Raw genomic sequence first — 18,380 nt, forward strand, 5'->3', positions numbered from 1 at the left:
TTTGTTTTATCATTATAGTTATCTAGTATTATATACTCATATATAAGGCTATAATATATGTAAATATATGTTATATATATATTTATATATGCATATATAATGTATAGTCTATGACTCTATTTATATACATACATATACATATATACATACACACATACACACATACACACATACACACATACACACATACACACATACATATATCTATATATTAATATTATAAATTTATAATAACTTCTCCTTTATTTTTACTTATTTCTTTTATTTATTTCTTTTATTTATTTATTTATTTATTTATTTATTTTATTTTATTTTATTTTTTTTAGTATTATTTTTTTTTAAAATATTATTTTTTAGTGTCTGTTATAATCATATGAGGTTTGGGTATACTGAAAGATTTTGTTTGATATAAATCATGATTTGACCATAAGATAGTATCATCTTGTAAATCTACAGAATTATCTTCTCGATATAAATCTTCATTATCAAAATTGTTATTAGAAGAAATGACTAATCCCGCATGATAACTTCCCCGAGCTCTATAAGATGAAGAAGGCTCTTCTCTTGAATGATAGGAAGGAGATTGTATGGCTGTAAGTGGGATATCTAGGCCTACTGATGAATCATGACTTGATGATGCAGGTGAAGGAGTTGGATTGATGTTAAGTATGTGTTGATCCTCAACAGTATTATTGTCTTGAGTATAAGTATGTCTACTTTCTTTATTAATACCAGCAGGCGAATAACCCATTTGAGTTAATGGAACATCGCTATCAGTGGAACCTGCTGATCCTGTTTTACTATAACGTTTTATATGAATTGAGTCACGGAATACATCTAGCCCGCCTGTCCTAGGTCTATCAATAAAACGTGGGATAGGTAGATTACGATTTAAAGCCTCTTGAATCCTTCTTTCCTTTTCATATTCACTCCATTTCTTCATCGTAATTGCACTACTATCAAATTCACCTTCTTTATCCGCATGTCCTCCCTTCTTATCCGCCTCTACTCCTTCAACCTTTCGTGTATCCCCCCATGAAAAATCATCAAAATGCCAGTAGGCGTAAGTAGGTAATACAAAATTCCAAATGGGTAAGCTAAACAAATAAACGATCATCCAACCAACATACACAATCTTCCTACTCGTCATCACAATTAATACTGCAGGTAAACCAAGAATGATGGCTAATAAGATAAGAGGAATAATGGCAGGTTGTCCAATAATCGCCATAATAATTAAATAAATTGTAAATGAAATAGCTGCTGGGAGTGCTAGAGTACCCACAAGTTCCATAAAAATAACAAATTGCATTGAGAAACAAAATGTACCACATAAATCATGCACAAACAATAATTCCATTAAGTTATGAATTGTTGAATTAATCCACCTTCTACGCTGTGATAAAAGGACCATGAATGTATCTGGCACAACTGTTTTACATCTATAATATATATATGTTATATAATTGTTGGAAGGAAAGGATATTTTTTTTTTTTGTTAGTTGGGGGGTTGAAACATATTTTTTAAAAAATAAATAAATAAAAGTAAATAAATAAACTTACACTGCTTGTGGAACAAATACCATCTTACGATTAGGAAAGGTACGAAGCATCAAAGTAGATAAATAACGATCTTCACCTAATAAAAGTAAATTCTTTTTATGGAGTGTATCGACTATATTTTCTGAATAACGCTCAACGATATCTGGATTAGCAAGAATAGGTACCCAATAACCATCTGGTCCCTTTGGAGCCTTTATACGATACATACAAAAGCAACCTGGAAGACAAGTAACACCTCCAAAGATAGATTCAAAGGCCTTAGACTGATGATGTGAGATATAATATTCAAAGACTTGTATCATTGTCACCCAACTATTTGTTTTGTTTGCAATTTTCGTTTCACCACAGAGACCAGAGATTTCAGGGTCCTTGACAGCACATGATATCATTCTAGAGAGAGCATCAGGGAAAAGCTTTGTGTCAGCGTCAACCATTAAAACGATTTCATAAGCATCAGGGGGGACACCTGTCACGCGCCAGATACCATTGAAGAATTCATATTCCATCGCCGTCATTCGCTCATCAAAGATGACCTTTTGCATAAATTGCATTAGAATAATCTGTGAGTCACGTTTGCCTCTATTTCCCGGTTTCCTGTCTGCAGCTCTTTCTTCTAAGGTACCACATTTAACAATCGTGATCATTGGAACTCTTTGTTGATGGGCTTTATCGACCGTTGTATCGTCATATTTGTAATATCCTGCATATACTTTACCCATATTATTTTGACGCGAGCCATCTGCTAATGCCACATAAGAATAAGGCTCTACTTGATCTGGAGGTACGATCAAATCTCGCATCATACTTATACATATATCAGGTGTCGATTTACTTTCCCCTGAACCCGTTATCAACCCATCACAGATAACAAGTAGAAGCTTATGACTATTAGGGTAATCACTAGTAGCAATTGAATCAAGTGTAATACGAATACCTGCTTCTCCCTCTGAATAGCAAGTAACCAAACAAATGGTATGTGCAAGTGGGAAATTAAATGGCATATAATCAGATGGAGGCTGTCTAATGACATGTCTCGATAAAGGTAAAGGGCAAGCTGGCCCTGATGTGGTATGTGTATCTGTTGTGCTCGCTATATCAGAAGAAGCAAGCGAAGGACGGCGTAAATCATTTCCCAAGAATCGAACAGAAGATTGAGGATTATTATAGAATACAGAGGCTCGACTTGAGTTAAATACATCAGATGATCCCATCATATATGAAGATTGCCGACTTATCCCATCGGCACCAAATAGCATAGACTGTCTATTTACATGGCTTTCTAATGCACTATATATAAATATATGTATATGTATGTATATATGTATGTATGTGTGTGTGTGTGTGTGTGTGTGTGTGAGAAAAAAAAAATTGAAGTATTAGTGGTATCCTTATTTTTATAATTCCTTAACTCTCTTTCTCTCTTTCTTTCTTTCTCTTTTTATCATTATTCTTTTTTTTTATACATACCTATTTGGGGTTTTCCATAGAGTGGAACCATTTAAAGGCTTATCTGTAGTAAATCGAGTTGAACCATGCATTGGCTGAGTAAAACGAGATGTTTGAGGGAACAAGCTTTTACGTTTATTAGATGCATTACCAAAATAAGTAGATTGAATCCGAGCCTTCGGTAAAGGAGCACCTGCTTGCATATTCTCTGTCCAGTTCTCGATTTCCGCTTCGCGCTTCATTCTTTCAGCATAGGAGTTACCTTCTTTAAAGTTACCCAATTTCCAAGATAGAAACCAGCCAAATATGACAGCTAAAGCAAATTTAACGATAATGACACCTAAAATGACGACAAGGGAGACATAAAGTACAATATCTGAAGCCATACAACCAATACTGATTGTGTCTAATGAACCCACCTTAATGGTAGCAGATAGACATTTTGCTTCTTCAAACCATTTCCCCCCATTCATTCTATTTGCATTAATTGTTCTCGTGAGATCCTTTCCAGTAAAATCAGAAATGTTGGCAAATATAGCTGCTATTAATCCATCCTGCTTATATTGGTAATAATTAGTTGGTAATGAGGATAATAATTTCAGGTTTAGAACATCTCTAATATATATATATAAAGTTTAAAATAGGATGAGAAAATGAAGAGTTTTTTTTTTTTTTTTTTTTTTTTTTTTTTTTAGAAAAAAAAAAGTTGTTATTCATTGTATAAACATACCCATTATATACAGTCAATGAATTTTCTGAAGTTATATCTTCCCAATCATAATAAACACGAGCAGCTTTATCAAATCCTCCGTCAGATCTAGGGACACCTTGGGTTTGAAAGCTATTATATACATTATAAGCAGTTGCTGATAAATGACAACTTGTTCTATTTATAAATTGAAAAGGATCAGGTGGTATAGTTGAATTTGGATTAAATAGCTGACAAGGAAAATAAATGGGTTGATCGCCCTGCGTAGGTATAAACACAGAGGCGCATTCACTTTTAATTGTTTGAAACAAGAATGTAGCGTCCATACCGCCTGCGTTTATAGGTGGATAAAGAATATTAGTCATTTCATCCGTAGCACCTACTGGATGATCCCAAGAGGCTAACATGTATGCCCATCCGGAGATTATTAAATATCCTGGGCTGACCTGACCTCCACGAACACTTAAAGGTGGTATAGGACAAACTGCTTGAGTGAATCCAAATGTTAAAAATCCAACACAACCCATGATGAAAAGGATGAATGAAACTAAGCCTATTTTTTCTCTCCAAGCCATTTGTGCTGGTCCATCAGGTATACCTTAAGTAAACAAGTAAATAAATAGATATACATATATAGTATAATGAAATGAAATAAAGAAGGTACTATAAGTAAAATGGAAAAAATAATAATAATAATAATAATAATATAAATATTCATATATATATAAGTATATATGGTACCTGCACATCGTAATAAAGGTTTTGGTACGCAACAAGTAAGAATACGACAATAAGTCAACCAAGGATGAAAATCTGAAAAATAACCATTTTTTTGATTTGCATCATATCCAATAGCATCTTCGGAGAATTCATCCTCCTGTTTTTCTTCTCTTCCTAAAATACTTTTGCCTCTTCGTAAAAGTTGTTCACGAGTTGTTGGTCTTCTTTCAAGAGGCCTTGATTGTGAAAACTTTCTTTCAAGAACAGAGATATTTGGTTGATTTCCAGTTGTGCTTGGGGCTACTAAATCAGTAGTGTTATCATCATTTTGTACATTGCTAGCCCTCTGTCGATAATGATATAAACGATTATTTGGATCATTTCTTTCTCGTTCTGGTCGAACTAGTGATTTTTGTCTATGTGGTTTTATTCCATCTACCCCAGTTTGTATTGTTTTAGATCTATTTCGCCGTAAAGACCTTGATTGTAGAGGTAAACTAGTACGATCGTTGTTGCTCATATTATTGTATTAATTAGAATTTTATAAAGTATTGTAAATTTTACACACTCGAATATATAGACATATATATATATATATGTGTGTGTGTGTGTGTGGATGTGTGTGTGGATGTATATATGTATGTATGTATGTACGTATGTATGTATGTATGTATGTATAATGTATGTATATCAGTATAATATAATGTATCTATATATAAGTGTATATAAATAACTTATTATAAGAATCACTTCTCCTTTTATATTTTTCTTAAAAAAAAAAAGGTGAAAACTTAAAAAGAAGAGAAGAAAGGAAGAGAAAAAGAAGGAAAATAAAAATAAAATAAAAATGAAGTTGTACCAAAATGATTAGCAAATCCTAATTTTTTTTTTTTTTTTTTTTTTTTTAGCTGTAAATGATATCTTAATACTTTTACAATAATCTGTATATGAAAACTATTAATCTAAAAAAGAAAAAAATGATTAGTTCTGGGATGCATTTAATCATTATCTTAATAAGTGAAAAGATTCTGCAGATATGCTTAATTTAAAAATCAAAATTAAAGGTCGTACTTTAACCCATTAAATAATAATAGTAGACAAATGTTTATTTAAATGTTTTAATATCTATTGTAAGAATTCACTTTGATATTGGACACTTTGAACAAATTAACCAAGAAATAAATACTGTAGATCATTGCCAATCACCAAATATCATACAGATTCTGATATTGAATCGGTAAAATTACTAACACTATTCATAGTAACTACTCTTAACTAAAAAAATTTTTTACCTATTTTTTTTTTTTTTTTTTTTTTTTTTTATAAAAAAACGCATGTTTTAGGCTGATATATGATAAGTTTAGACATATTTATGCCTGTTTTACGTATACAACTTTTTTCGTATAAATAGATGTAATTAGAGTGTAAAAGACAATCAGGGGTTACTGTTAAGTTTACTTTATCATTTTTTTTTGAAGCCAAAAAAAGAAAAAGAAGTTTAGCAGATAAATACATGTTTTATCAAAACTTCTTTAGACCATAAAGTCATCCATTCTATCTCATTTAATAAACAATCTTGGCATTAATATGACGCATGTCTTGTATAATACTAAATAAATAGATGTATATGTATATAAATATATAGGGTCGTACAAGAATATATTATAAAAATAACAGCTGTGTAAAGAGATTGTAGTACTTTTTCTGACTTCACGATTAAATAGAAGAAGTAGGTGTTTATTTCTCCTACAAAGATAAAATATATATGAATATAAATATATAAATCTACCTTATTTAGATACATTCAATGCTATTTTAATTTTTGAAGAGTCGCTTTAAAGCTTAGGATTTGGGTATAAAAATGCAGGAGATGACTGCTTAGTACTGTAAAATTAAAATATATGAATGAAAATTTGTAACTATAGCAGTATGTAAAAACGACTCTTTTGTCTATTATAATATAGTAAAGCGCTTTTTTTTTTTTTTTTTTTTAGCACTTCAAAATATTTTGGTAAATTATTGGGTGAAATAATCAAATACGTATAGAATAAAAACAAGAAAAGAAGCTGAAAGACGATAAAGATTGAAATGTTCTTGAAAAAAATAATAAAAAAAAAGTAAATATTCAAATCAATAAAAAGAATAGCTATGAAATTCCTTTCATAAACTCTTGTGGTAACTCACAATTGTTAAGCTCTAATTCAGTTCGTAACATAGTGGCTTCTTCTCTTGTAAAACATAAAGTAAAATAAGAAAAAATGTAGTAAAACTAAGAAAAAAAAAGCTGGATGATTTTTAATAAATATCATTATTTTTTACTAAATTTACTATGGAGTAATAGGTACAACTATGCAATAAAATTCATAAATATCTTTGACTCATTTAAAATTAGGGTAATACATGATTTAACGATAATATACTTATTAGGAAAAATGATGGATGGATAAAGTTCATTTAATTATCAGAAGATGTTTAATGCTGTCCGTTTGAACCATCATAAACTGTTTATTTTAGAACCGTCATTAACTGTTTATTTTAGATTCAGTATTTAGATATGAAGAAGAAGGAGAAGAACAAGCTTAGTTGAAAGAATCTATACCTTAATTAGAGATAATATAGGCTTTCTGATAGAAATAATCACTAATCTAGTTCATTTATACAACTGCTTTATTAAACAAATTCATGACTACTTTACATTAGATAGGATTGTAAGGCTAATAGTATAACTCGACAGGAGATTATTTAACTCATCATTAGCATTGAAGTAGATATACTGAAACAAATAATTTTGATTATTTAAGTATTTATATGTCGAAAAATAAACAAGATCAAAATAATTATCGATTAAAATATAAATGCTTATACAAGACATTTATTAAATTACTGTTCAGATCAACTTGTAACAAAATGATTTATATGTTTTCTTATAAACTCTGTTGAAAGTACTTTAGTTGTCTTTTTTTTTTTTAATGATGTTTCTCATTATGCTTCAATCTTGTTTAATTAGATTTAATATAATAGAGTGAAAATACATTTTTATTTAAAGACATTTGATATAGATAAAATGAACTGAGACATCCTCATATAATGCTAACTCTAGCTATACTCATGTTCCCGATCAAAAGTTCTTATTTATTAAAGCTTATATTAACTCTTCATATCAATTCTACTTGATTCCATTCTTTTTTCTTTACTTAGAATACGTGTAGAAATGCTTCATCTTTTCCTCCCTCATATTAACTGACTATATATTGTATAAATCAATTACTAGTAGGTCTAAAATGATCTTATTATCTTATCGTTCTGATGATACTCAATAGCTCAACTACACACCCTTTAATAATCATCCTATTCCTATTTATAATAAGCTATTCGAGAGCAAACTTATGAGAAGAGAAATGAATTACTACCTTCTCCAGACTTCTAATGAAAATAATGTTTATCAACTATTTTTATTGATCATTTAGTTATTAAATCTACAACAGGGATCATCAAAGGGTTTGTTTCAAGCCATTGATTTACCAATCTTTCAATAAAAAAAAATATATACAAATATATTTTACATGCATTAAAATATCTATTACCTGATTCCTTTGTTTAATATGCACATGAAGAAATTCATCGTAATAAGTAACTAATTAAAAAAAAATGCACATATAAAGAATTCTTAGTATTTGCAAATAAGTGCAAGAAATAAAAAGTTAGAGGGGAAAATGATATTATTGTTGGAATGTAATAGTATTGATAGCTTTCACTCTGATAAGTGATAATTAATATAATTTATAATTTAAGTCAAATAGTTAGTAGTCGATATTATAAATATATATACATCAGGAAAAGAATATATAAAAAGAAGAAATGATTTCACGGAGAGGTAAGCTGAGATAACCATTCAATCAAAGAAGAGCCAGCAGCATTGGAGAGAAGAGGAGGAGGAACAAAGAAATGAGCCAGATAGTCTATTTTATGCGAGATGAAACATATGAATGAACCAAGGAGAAACTAGGTTAAGGAGTTTTTTTTTTGGGTAGAAAGGCTATTGAGATGAAGGCAAAGAGGTTCGTCAATTGTTCAAGGTAATGTTATTATCTGTAATCGTTGGTGGTACATATGCAGATAGTAAATGGAGTGAGGTTTACTAAATAAATGATCAGAGTGAAAAAGACAGGATGAAAGATACAACAGTTATAGTCTTGATTCGTCACTGATAGCCATAGTATAGGGATATGACGTGATACATTCAAACTGAAAATGATTGACAGAACGACTATTCTCTATCTCTGTAGTAGGTTCTTCCGTCCAATTAAACTGATGGTTTTGATTGGATAAAATGTCGGCTTAACCTATACAAACTACAGTAATTGGTCGATTACATATACAAATATATACATAGTTATATACATATTTACTAAAACAATGAAGTATAATATAAAGGACCTTTATCTTGATTGATTTTATGAATTGATATTAATCGGTATTTATCTTGACTTCCAACAGTATTTTCACATGTTCTTCTTAAAACTTGGAATCGGAGGGAAACTGTCCAATTTCTACATTAGCTGTGTGGATGATTTGCAATTTGTAATCTGTGATTAAATTTGATAATCAATTTCCCTCCCCCCCTTTTTTTACCTTTTATATATAATTGTTGCGGACGTTGAAAATAATAATTCTTCCCCGCCCCATATTATTTTTATATTCTTTTAAACCAACAAAAAGTTGTTAAATTATGTAAATTCAGGATTTGTGCCGTATACTACTTCAAATTTAAAAATGACAATAACGTATTAGAGAAGGTAAGTATTGAAGCATCATAATCATCAATTTAACATCATGTTAAGCCGATATTTTATCCAATCAAAACTATCATTTTATTTATACAAAAAGTATCAATTTAATTGGACGGAAGAACCTATTACAAAATTAGAAAATAATCCCGTCAGCCATCATTATTTGTTGGTCTACCCTATTGTAGCACACTCTTTGAACTTGATTACCTTCATCATGAAAAGATCCCTTCTGATGCCCTTCCCAACCACCACTCTTTCTTGTTAATGATTTGATCAAATGTTTATACAATTCTTTGTTCTTCTTTCCTTTTTTTTTGACTATCAAAAGGTTTTTTTAGTTTCTTTGTTTTTTCTTTTTTTGATCTGACCCAGGCAATACAATATGTGTGTGTTAAAATGGGTTTTAAAATTCTATTCAATAAAATATTTAATCGTATCACCTCATCTTTTTTTTTTTTTTTTTTTTTTTGGTTCTTCTTTCATTTCTATAATTATTTTTTATTCCAAAGTACTACTTTATAAATGGTTCAGGAAAAGGCAAATGTACTCATTCTAGGTGGTGTTGGCTTCATTGGGAGAAACTTTATTCATTACTTGTTAATGAACAATCTCGTTTCAAATATACGTGTTGTTGATAAAGTTTTACCACAAACTGCTTATTTATCCGAGACATTTAAAAAGGACTTTTCTAAAATAGAATTTAAACAAGCTAACTTGATCAATCCAGGTAAGCATGTATTTATAGCTCTTCTCATCATTGTATTTATTTTTTTTTATAATAGTGTCGATTGCAGCTTGTTTTAATACTGAGGATGGAAAAGAATTTGACTATGTTTTCAATTTTGCTGCAGAAACAAAATATTCGCAAGTACCTGAAATTTATCATGAGCGTATTTTTAATTTGTCAGTTAATTGTGCTAAAGAAGCAGCGAAAAGAAAAGTGAAATTATTTATTGAAATGTCAACTGCCGAGGTGTATGATAATAGTAATCGTGTAAGTAGAAGGAATGTAGACTATAAAGAAAGAAAGAAAAAAGAAGAAGTAGAGGGAAGAGAGATTCTTGTGATTTTAACTGTATATTTTAAATGCTAGGAAGCCTCTATAGAAACATCAAAAATTAAACCTTGGACTATTATTGCGGAACATAAATATAAAGCTGAAGAGGAGTTGAAAAAAATAAAAGGGTTTGTATGAATGAATGAATGACTTTATTGAATTGTATTCTAATGTCTAATACTATATAGTTTGAATCTATTAATTCTTCGTCCCGCAGTTGTTTATGGTCCTGGTGCTGTTTTAGGCTTAAGTAAGTTTTACAAATAAAATAAAATTAGCCTTTTTTTTTTCCTCAACTATTACATATATATATAGCGTCTAGATTGATTATTGGACGTATATATCAATATCTTAATGAAGAAATGAAACTGCTTTGGTCAAAAGATCTTAAATTGAATACAGTACATGTAGATGACGTTTCAAGAGCATGTTGGCATTTAACTCAATGGTATATAGAGAATGATATTAGTCTATCTGGTCAAATTCCTGTATTTAATTTGGTAGACAAACAAGATACAGGTAAATTGTTTTTTTTTTCTTTTTTCTTACCACAAAAAAAAATAATAATAACTCTTTTTTATAATAAAATATAGATCAAGAAGTCATTAATAAACAATTACAATATATCTTTCATATTAAAACTGGCTACTATGGAAGCGTTGTTTCAAGTTTTGCAAAGGTAGGTTTATTTATGTTATATAATTTTTTTTTAAAAATAAATAAATATCAAGTATACTTTCTTTTGTAGATGAACTTGAATGATGTTATTGAAACTGTCAATGAAAAGCATTTAGCTCCTTGGGCAGAGTTGTTACATAAAAATGGTATAAGCGTTACACCATTATCACCTTATCTGGATGAAGAACTCTTATACAATAATGCATTATATGTTGACGGTTCAAAGATTGAAAAAGAAACTAACTTTACTTATTCAGTTCCTTACCTTAAACAGGAAAAATTAATCGAGATCATTAATGAGTATGAATCATTAAATGTTTGGCCAAAGAGTAATAATTAAAAATAATGCTTGTATATGTATGTATTAAACAAATAATAATAATAAAGGCCATTTTAAACCTTTATTTATACTGCATATTAAAATAAATAGTATCATGCTGTATTGCAAGGAATAAGTTTTATATGTGTATTTATAGTAAAAGCATTGTAATGATGGCGTGATAGAATTGTATGTACATATATGTGCGTGTGTTTGTAGGTATACTACCATAAGACTATATGTTTTTAATGTCGTATATCATTTATATAAAGGCTTTTATGATATGAAAAGCTTTGATTCTTCTATTCTATATATACGATAACACTATTCTGGGATACATACTTTGACTTATAAGTCTTTAAATTAATTAATATTAAATAGTAAATGTCTATACTATTGATATAAATATCATTAATGTAAATCGTCTGAAAAAACGCTTTCAATTTTAAATCGTCACATAACTCTATAAACACACCGTTTTTTTTTTCTTTTTTTTTTTTAAAACTCTAATAATATTTTTTTTTTTTTTCTTTCAAACATACTATATATAAAATAAAACAATGGGCGACATTTCTGAAGACGAAGTTTTATCGCTCATTATTAGGTATATATATATAAAAACATCATAATTCATAAAGAATACAATACCAAGTAAAATCCATTATACATATTTTGATCTTGTAGTCAACTTATTGCTTATGGTTATTCAGCTGTTGCTCAAAGTGTAGCTGACGCGACAGGAGCTTCAAGTGATATGATGCCCAGTACTAGATTATCAGAATTAATACGAATTGCTAAAGAAAAGGGTATTTTATTTGTGTGTACATTGGTCTAAATAATTGTATAATTATTAACGTATTAAATATATAGGCGAAGAAGAAGAATCTGAAGATAATTATTCTGTTAAAGACTTTGATCATGAATTACCACAAGAAGAAATGGACGTAAGCACAACGGCTACTGGATTTGACATGGAATACATGCAAAACGCTCGTTCGTATTATTTATTTTTATTTTTCTATTATTTTGTCTAAGTATTCCTCCCCCCCTTTTTTTTTTTTTAATTGTTGTTAGAGCCTAAAACTCCACCCGATTATAATCAATTATACTTTACTCAACACAAAGGGCCATGCCGTACAGCTATTTTCAGTTCAGATGGCCGATTTGCAGCTACAGGTTCACATGATTCATCTCTTAAATTACTTGACGTTAGTAAAATGAAGAACAGATCTGGTGATGTTGGAGATAAACCTGTAATTCGTACTTTATATGATCATACAGAACAAGTCAATGATCTAAGCTTTCATCCAAATGGCCTAGTTCTTGCCAGTTGCTCTAATGATCAGAGTATTAAACTATTTGATTTATCAAAAGCAGGAGTTAAAAGAGCATTTAGGTATTTGCAGGTAATACATACATACAGACAGACATACATTTATATATATTATAAAAGTTAAATACCATATATCTGACAAGTTTAATTAGGATGCTCAACCTGTTAATTCAATTTGCTTTCATCCTTCAGGCGACTTTTTACTAGCAGGCACAAAGGATGCATCTATTCGTATTTATGATGTGAAAACACTTCAATGTTATACAAATGCCAGTAGTGCAGAAATGCATCATGGATCAATTTCACAAATTCGATATTCTAATTCAGGAAAGATATTTGCCACTTCTTCATTAGATGGAACAGTACGTATTTGGGATAGTGTATCATCTCAGTGTATAAAGACATTTGATTCTGCACATGGTGGAACCGCTGTTTCAAGTGTTCGATTTACAAATAATGAAAAATATGTGCTGACGGCAGGTTTAGATTCGACCATTCGTTTATGGGAAATTACAAGTGGTAATATTTTGATGGAATATAAAGGTCATGACCAGCATTCACAGTTGCTTCAGCCTACATTTTCATATAATGAGGACTTTGTATTGATTGGTGATGAATCATCGACGGATGCTATTTGTTATGATACATATACAGGTGTTTTATTAAAGAGAATTACTGGACATAATAATATTGTTAGATGTATTGCTGCATCGCCTACAGACAATGGCTTTTTGACATGCAGGTAAGACCCTATATGTATTTATTTATAGGAAGAGACTAAGATTTTTTTTTTCTTTTTTTTTACTTTTAGTGATGATTACCGTGCACGTTATTTTAATTCACCCATTGAAACATAACATAATAATATTAGTAAATAAAGTGTATAAAAGATGTGTGTATATGTTGATACTAATTTATTTACTACAAAAATAAATATAATATGCTAATGAGTTGATATAAAAAAAAAAACTTTTTTTTAATCAAAGGGTAGATACATCAATATCTTCAGCCATAATAAAAATTGAATAGGTTTCACCTGCAGACGCATTAACGACTTTACAAGTGAGTGAATCAATTAGAGTAGGCACTATATTGTTATCTTTATGCAAAATGCTAGATTGATGATAGCATAAACGTCCGAATCCCCAAACATGACCTTCTTGAGACAATACTAATGAATGATTTGCACCGCATACTACCTTTGTAATCCTTTCCTTACAACGCCATGGATGAATAATAGGACAGCCAATTGCATTTACTTTATCTGAATCTCCAAGCTTAAAGGAACCAGGGTATAGAAAATTTGAATCTAATTCTAAGCCTAGTTGATCTTCTTCACCGAAACCCCAAACAGCGATTGTATTATCATTCATTAATGCAATAGAGTGATAATCTCCTGTAGCTATAGATTTTACGGTTGGCATAAGAGTATGTGTCTATAATACAGGATATTAAACTCAAGTCTTTATGTATATATATATATATATATATATAGATGTATATTTATTTACTAGCGAATTTTCATTGCTGCTCATAATGTCTGTCTCTTCTATTTTTATTTCTTCTGTGGTTTTCTGTTGATCCATAATATTAATTGTCTCTATTTTTTTTCTGAGAGCTTCAATAAGTGATATTGTAGTAGTGTTGACTGAAGGAGCTTTCATTGTTTCCTTTTTTATATCATTTTTATCTATACAAATTTGATTATTACTGGTATGATGAATTGTTTTCTTATTTTTAAAGCATGGAATTTGTCTTGGGAATTCAATGATATCAGGTTCTGCTCGATAAAGATCATCATCCATACCTTCATTCACCATCTTCTTCTTCTCTGCTAGTCCACATTGTTGATAATGATTTAATCCCCAAGCGTATACCTGTCCAAATCGATCTAAAGCTAATGAATGAAAGGCACCAGAACTAATAGAAACAATATCATTTAACAGAGGAACCTGTGTAGGGGTTAAATTTTTAAGTTTTTCAACTTTTTCATCTGCAGTAGGTGTGGTAGTTGAACGACCTAACTGACAGAATTCGTTACAGCCCCATGTATAAACATGTCCATTCGTGTCAAGGGCAACACAATGACTTGCTCCTGATGCAATATCTATGAAATTTAGTTTTGCGATTGACTTGGGAACACGAGGATGATTTTGAATATAAACATTTGGTAGATAGCCATAAATATCTTTACTGGACTATACATCAGATTCAGTATACCATGTATGTATGCATGTATAATAATAACTCACTCTAAAAGTCCCCCATGTATATAGTTGTCCCTTTGTAGTAATTGCCATTGATATAGAGTTACCACAAGATACTTTTTTAAATTTAATATGTCGAATTGACGGATGAATAATGGGTCGTGGACATGACTCAATACCTGACCTTCCTAATGCTCCAAATTCACCACATCCCCAACTCCAAATCTATTCATATTATATCAAGAGAGAGAGAAAGAGAGAAAGCATAATAAATACTCTGTAAAATAGTTGAAATATATATATATATATATATATATATGTATGTATGTATGTTTTTTTACTTGGCCATATCTATTAATTGCAAGCGTATGAAGGCTACTAGATGCAATATCAATGATTGACTCATATTCCAATTCTGGAATCATTCTAGGAAAGGTAACATTTTGTATACCGTATATGCCTAGTTCATCAAACATTTGATTATATCCTACAACATAGGCGGTGCCACCTTCTCTTTCTTTCAATATATGTGCTATATTCTGCAAATGAATATGGTTTCGTCTACTATAAATAATATCATCCTTACTGTCAAATGAGCCCATACACAACTTTTAGATAACAAAGGCTTGAAGCAAAATAATGATAAAAAGAAAGCCAATTATTTATTTATTTATTTTTTAACAATACATATAAAAAAAAATTGATATATTACTTAATACGCATAAAAAGAAAACACATGCAGGTATAAAAGCTATTAATGATATATAAATTTTTATATTTACAGCTTTATAAATGTATAAAAAAAAAAAGATAAAAATTTGTCCCTTTTTTTTCAGTATTGATTGAATTACAAAATGACTAAGGGTCAGTTAAAGAAAGTACCCTCAGTTTTACCAAAGATGATCGTATTTGATCTAGATTACACATTATGGCCTGAATGGTAAAATAGATCATTATGTAATACATAATGCACATTGTATACATATTATGTTGACATTTTAAATGTTTTTAGGATCGATTGCACTTATGGTAAACATCAAAACTAATAATGCTCATTCAGTAATACTTGAACATTTTGTTTCATCACTATTTAGGTCCACCTTATACATATGATAAAGTAGCTAACGAGATTCACAACGAGTAAAGTGAAATTACAAAATTATAAAAACAAGTAAACTGTTAATAATAATATAATAGACAGGGAGAATCATTAAGGCTTTTTGAGCATACAGCTTCTATCATTTCGCTAATTAAAGCTTTACCTGATGTTAAAATCGGCATTGCTTCACGAACACAAACCCCTGACTGGTAAAAAAAAAGATACTACTGTATTACTGATCATGTTTTATTATATATCATACCATTAACATGTTTATGAATCCTTAGGGCTAGAAAGGCACTTCGTCTCCTACGTATACCTGAATTAGACAATACAACACTTTATGAGAATATTGATTATTTTGAGATTTATCCAGGAAGTAAAATGACTCATTTCCAATCTCTTTCCAAAAAATCTGGAATAGCTTGTCATAATATGCTATTCTTTGATGATGAAAGTAGAAATCGTGAGGTAACTCGTTTGGGTGTTCATTTTGTGAAAGTAGATGGAAGAACCGGCATTACACCTTTCCAGTTTGAAAATGCTCTACATGCATTCGCCAATAACTCGGGTGTAGTGCAATCAAAAATGGATAAATACCTTAAAAAGATTTAACAAACATAAATTAGAAGAGAATAGAATTAATATATTGTTACATTTGATGTTATGTTTTTTTTTCCTTATATTAAGGAACTGCAGTCACCTTGAAGCTGCATCTAACTTTACCAAAATATATAAATATCAAAGAATGAGCACCAATTTTATAGAAAAAACCTAATGTTGACATATTTCATGTTGCCTTAATAAATTTCGCTTATATTATCAAACTTCTCCTATAAAATCACATAGAGTTACTTGCTGTTCGGTACTTCCAGTTCCTCTATTATCGTTGTATAATTAGTATTATTCATATTGGATTATAACTGCCTTTAAGTAGCTATCTTCTTTCTATTTTATGTATCATTAGAACGGATTAAAATCTTTCCCTGAAAAGAAGAAAAAAAGAAACTTATACCTTGATTACTTATTATATGACGTAGAATTTAGAAATTAGAGGGACTCCTTCATGTTGTGGTACATAAAAAAAATCATCTTTTATCATTTATCTTTCTTCATAAAGTTATTAACTAAATTACATTATAATTATACCCCTCCCTTTTTTATTTATTTATTTATTTATAATTGCTTTAATGTCTGAACATCAGGCACAGGATCTACTTTTACAAGCCGAAAAAAAATTAAATAGTTGGGCTTGGTTTAATTCAAGTAACAAACATGAAGATGCAGCAGAAATGTATGAAAAGGCTGGAAATACCTTTAAATTAGCTCAAAAATGTTGGTTTTATTTTCCTTATTCAGCACCATAAAAAAAAAAGGTTTAATTCTTTATTTGAAATTATATTTTTTTTTTAGGGAATGAAGCAGGAAAAGCTTATATAAAAGCAGCTGAACTTTACAAGACAGCCCCTACTTTACAATATGAATCTTCAAAATCATTTGAAAGCGCTTCCAAGTGCTTAAAGCGAATTGATGCAAAAGGTATGAATATAATATATATTTATGCAGTGATAACAGTTTGTGTGTGTGTGTGTGTTTTTAATACTTAATCACTTGTTGTTGTAGCTGCTTTAGAGGCTTTACAAAAAGCAATTATTATTGATAAAGAAATTGCAAATTTTAGAAATGCAGCAAAACATCATCAAGAAATAGCTGATATTTATGAATCAGATATCATGGATTTGAAAGGAGCAAAAGAAAATTGGGAAGAAGCTTCTAAATTATACATGGCGGATGATTCAACAGCGTAAATCATTTTAATGTTAGTATAGAAGACTGTAATAATAAACTATATCTATGTACGATTAGGATGGTCAATAAATGTTTATTAAAAGTAGCTCATTTTGCAGCACAATTAGAACAATATGACGAAGCTATTGAGAATTTCGAAAGAGTGGCAACAGATTCTATGAACAATCAACTAACAAAATGGTCAATAAAGGAATACTTTTTAAAGGCTAGTTTATGTTCTATGTGTATTGGGGTTTGTATATGATTTAGTATTGACGATAAAATAGATACTTATTATATAACATGGATAAATAGGACTCGGTCAAGACACGTCAACTGTTAAATAAATATTATTCCATGGATTTATCCTTTGAAAATACTCGAGAATATCAGTTCTTATTAGGCATTTTAGACTGTTTTGATAATGGTGATCAGCCACTTTTTAGTCAAAAAATACATGAATTCGATCAAATATCAAAACTTGATAATTGGAAAATAGGAATATTGTTAAGAATCAAAAAATCAATGGATTCATCTTCTCTTTTGCTATGATGACATGAAACATTAGTAAACTAAATCTTATTGGGTGAAACTAAAATTATTTGTTTTCTTTTGCATACCCAATGTTTAAAGTGAAATTTCCAAATTAAAAGTTGTTTTATCTTTTTTTT

At 29.7% G+C, this 18,380-nt stretch overlaps 6 protein-coding genes across 6 annotated transcripts; 4 read left to right on the plus strand and 2 right to left on the minus strand.

Annotated features, from left to right (window-relative positions):
* Positions 1 to 316: 316 nt before the first annotated feature.
* Positions 317 to 4,410, minus strand: BX663DRAFT_505939 (chitin synthase-domain-containing protein). Its single transcript, XM_051527125.1, has 4 exons — positions 3,740 to 4,410; positions 3,031 to 3,624; positions 1,564 to 2,850; positions 317 to 1,442 (listed from the first exon to the last, which is right to left on the minus strand). The coding sequence occupies exons 1-4, from the start codon at positions 4,291 to 4,293 to the stop codon at positions 347 to 349; spliced, it is 3,531 nt and encodes a 1,176-aa protein (XP_051383954.1). The 5' UTR covers positions 4,294 to 4,410; the 3' UTR covers positions 317 to 346.
* A 5,340-nt stretch (positions 4,411 to 9,750) lies between these two features.
* BX663DRAFT_587783 (uncharacterized protein) lies at positions 9,751 to 11,750 on the plus strand (the record flags this gene model as incomplete). The annotated part of the gene is made up of 7 exons (XM_051532258.1): positions 9,751 to 9,955; positions 10,023 to 10,222; positions 10,322 to 10,413; positions 10,474 to 10,535; positions 10,601 to 10,804; positions 10,879 to 10,964; positions 11,034 to 11,750. 7 exons carry the CDS (start codon positions 9,751 to 9,753, stop codon positions 11,301 to 11,303), a joined length of 1,119 nt encoding a protein of 372 aa, XP_051383955.1. The 3' UTR covers positions 11,304 to 11,750.
* A 92-nt stretch (positions 11,751 to 11,842) lies between these two features.
* On the plus strand, positions 11,843 to 13,361 carry BX663DRAFT_432613 (WD40-repeat-containing domain protein; the record flags this gene model as incomplete). Its single annotated transcript, XM_051522948.1, has 5 exons — positions 11,843 to 11,886; positions 11,967 to 12,088; positions 12,153 to 12,275; positions 12,357 to 12,688; positions 12,768 to 13,361. 5 exons carry the CDS (start codon positions 11,843 to 11,845, stop codon positions 13,359 to 13,361), a joined length of 1,215 nt encoding a protein of 404 aa, XP_051383956.1.
* A 114-nt stretch (positions 13,362 to 13,475) lies between these two features.
* BX663DRAFT_351281 (regulator of chromosome condensation 1/beta-lactamase-inhibitor protein II) lies at positions 13,476 to 15,604 on the minus strand. Its single transcript, XM_051522171.1, has 6 exons — positions 15,535 to 15,604; positions 15,409 to 15,447; positions 15,164 to 15,354; positions 14,868 to 15,047; positions 14,127 to 14,813; positions 13,476 to 14,051 (listed from the first exon to the last, which is right to left on the minus strand). Exons 2-6 carry the CDS (start codon positions 15,422 to 15,424, stop codon positions 13,596 to 13,598), a joined length of 1,530 nt encoding a protein of 509 aa, XP_051383957.1. The 5' UTR covers positions 15,425 to 15,447; positions 15,535 to 15,604; the 3' UTR covers positions 13,476 to 13,595.
* A 16-nt stretch (positions 15,605 to 15,620) lies between these two features.
* BX663DRAFT_505949 (magnesium-dependent phosphatase-1) lies at positions 15,621 to 16,900 on the plus strand. The gene is made up of 5 exons (XM_051527126.1): positions 15,621 to 15,762; positions 15,835 to 15,851; positions 15,917 to 15,962; positions 16,020 to 16,130; positions 16,209 to 16,900. Exons 1-5 carry the CDS (start codon positions 15,677 to 15,679, stop codon positions 16,534 to 16,536), a joined length of 588 nt encoding a protein of 195 aa, XP_051383958.1. The 5' UTR covers positions 15,621 to 15,676; the 3' UTR covers positions 16,537 to 16,900.
* A 127-nt stretch (positions 16,901 to 17,027) lies between these two features.
* BX663DRAFT_505955 (soluble NSF attachment protein) lies at positions 17,028 to 18,378 on the plus strand. Its single transcript, XM_051527128.1, has 5 exons — positions 17,028 to 17,256; positions 17,335 to 17,460; positions 17,545 to 17,725; positions 17,788 to 17,962; positions 18,025 to 18,378. The coding sequence occupies exons 1-5, from the start codon at positions 17,112 to 17,114 to the stop codon at positions 18,259 to 18,261; spliced, it is 864 nt and encodes a 287-aa protein (XP_051383959.1). The 5' UTR covers positions 17,028 to 17,111; the 3' UTR covers positions 18,262 to 18,378.
* Positions 18,379 to 18,380: the final 2 nt, after the last annotated feature.

The sequence above is a fragment of the Cokeromyces recurvatus genome (genome assembly GCF_025118155.1).
Source record: "Cokeromyces recurvatus strain NRRL 2243 chromosome Unknown BX663scaffold_9, whole genome shotgun sequence".
Lineage (NCBI taxonomy): Eukaryota > Fungi > Mucoromycota > Mucoromycetes > Mucorales > Mucoraceae > Cokeromyces > Cokeromyces recurvatus.

What these genes read in the sequence shown, in the direction of transcription:
- BX663DRAFT_505939 (XM_051527125.1), bottom strand. Translation starts at nt 4,293, where the DNA reads ATGGCTTGGAGAGAAAAAATAGGCTTAGTTTCATTCATCCTTTTCATC. An exon ending in CTATGGAAAACCCCAAATAG is followed by an intron (nt 2,851 to 3,030) that starts GTATGTATAAAA and finishes ATTTATATATAG; the next exon opens with TGCATTAGAAAGCCATGTAA. An exon ending in GTATTTGTTCCACAAGCAGT is followed by an intron (nt 1,443 to 1,563) that starts GTAAGTTTATTT and finishes TATATATTATAG; the next exon opens with ATGTAAAACAGTTGTGCCAG.
- BX663DRAFT_351281 (XM_051522171.1), bottom strand. An exon ending in CAATTAATAGATATGGCCAA is followed by an intron (nt 15,048 to 15,163) that starts GTAAAAAAACAT and finishes TAATATGAATAG; the next exon opens with ATTTGGAGTTGGGGATGTGG. An exon ending in ATACATGGGGGACTTTTAGA is followed by an intron (nt 14,814 to 14,867) that starts GTGAGTTATTAT and finishes TCTGATGTATAG; the next exon opens with TCCAGTAAAGATATTTATGG.
- BX663DRAFT_505949 (XM_051527126.1), top strand. Translation starts at nt 15,677, where the DNA reads ATGACTAAGGGTCAGTTAAAGAAAGTACCCTCAGTTTTACCAAAGATG. An exon ending in GCTAACGAGATTCACAACGA is followed by an intron (nt 15,963 to 16,019) that starts GTAAAGTGAAAT and finishes ATAATATAATAG; the next exon opens with ACAGGGAGAATCATTAAGGC. An exon ending in CGAACACAAACCCCTGACTG is followed by an intron (nt 16,131 to 16,208) that starts GTAAAAAAAAAG and finishes ATGAATCCTTAG; the next exon opens with GGCTAGAAAGGCACTTCGTC.
- BX663DRAFT_505955 (XM_051527128.1), top strand. Translation starts at nt 17,112, where the DNA reads ATGTCTGAACATCAGGCACAGGATCTACTTTTACAAGCCGAAAAAAAA. An exon ending in CTTTAAATTAGCTCAAAAAT is followed by an intron (nt 17,257 to 17,334) that starts GTTGGTTTTATT and finishes TTTTTTTTTTAG; the next exon opens with GGAATGAAGCAGGAAAAGCT. An exon ending in ATGGCGGATGATTCAACAGC is followed by an intron (nt 17,726 to 17,787) that starts GTAAATCATTTT and finishes ATGTACGATTAG; the next exon opens with GATGGTCAATAAATGTTTAT.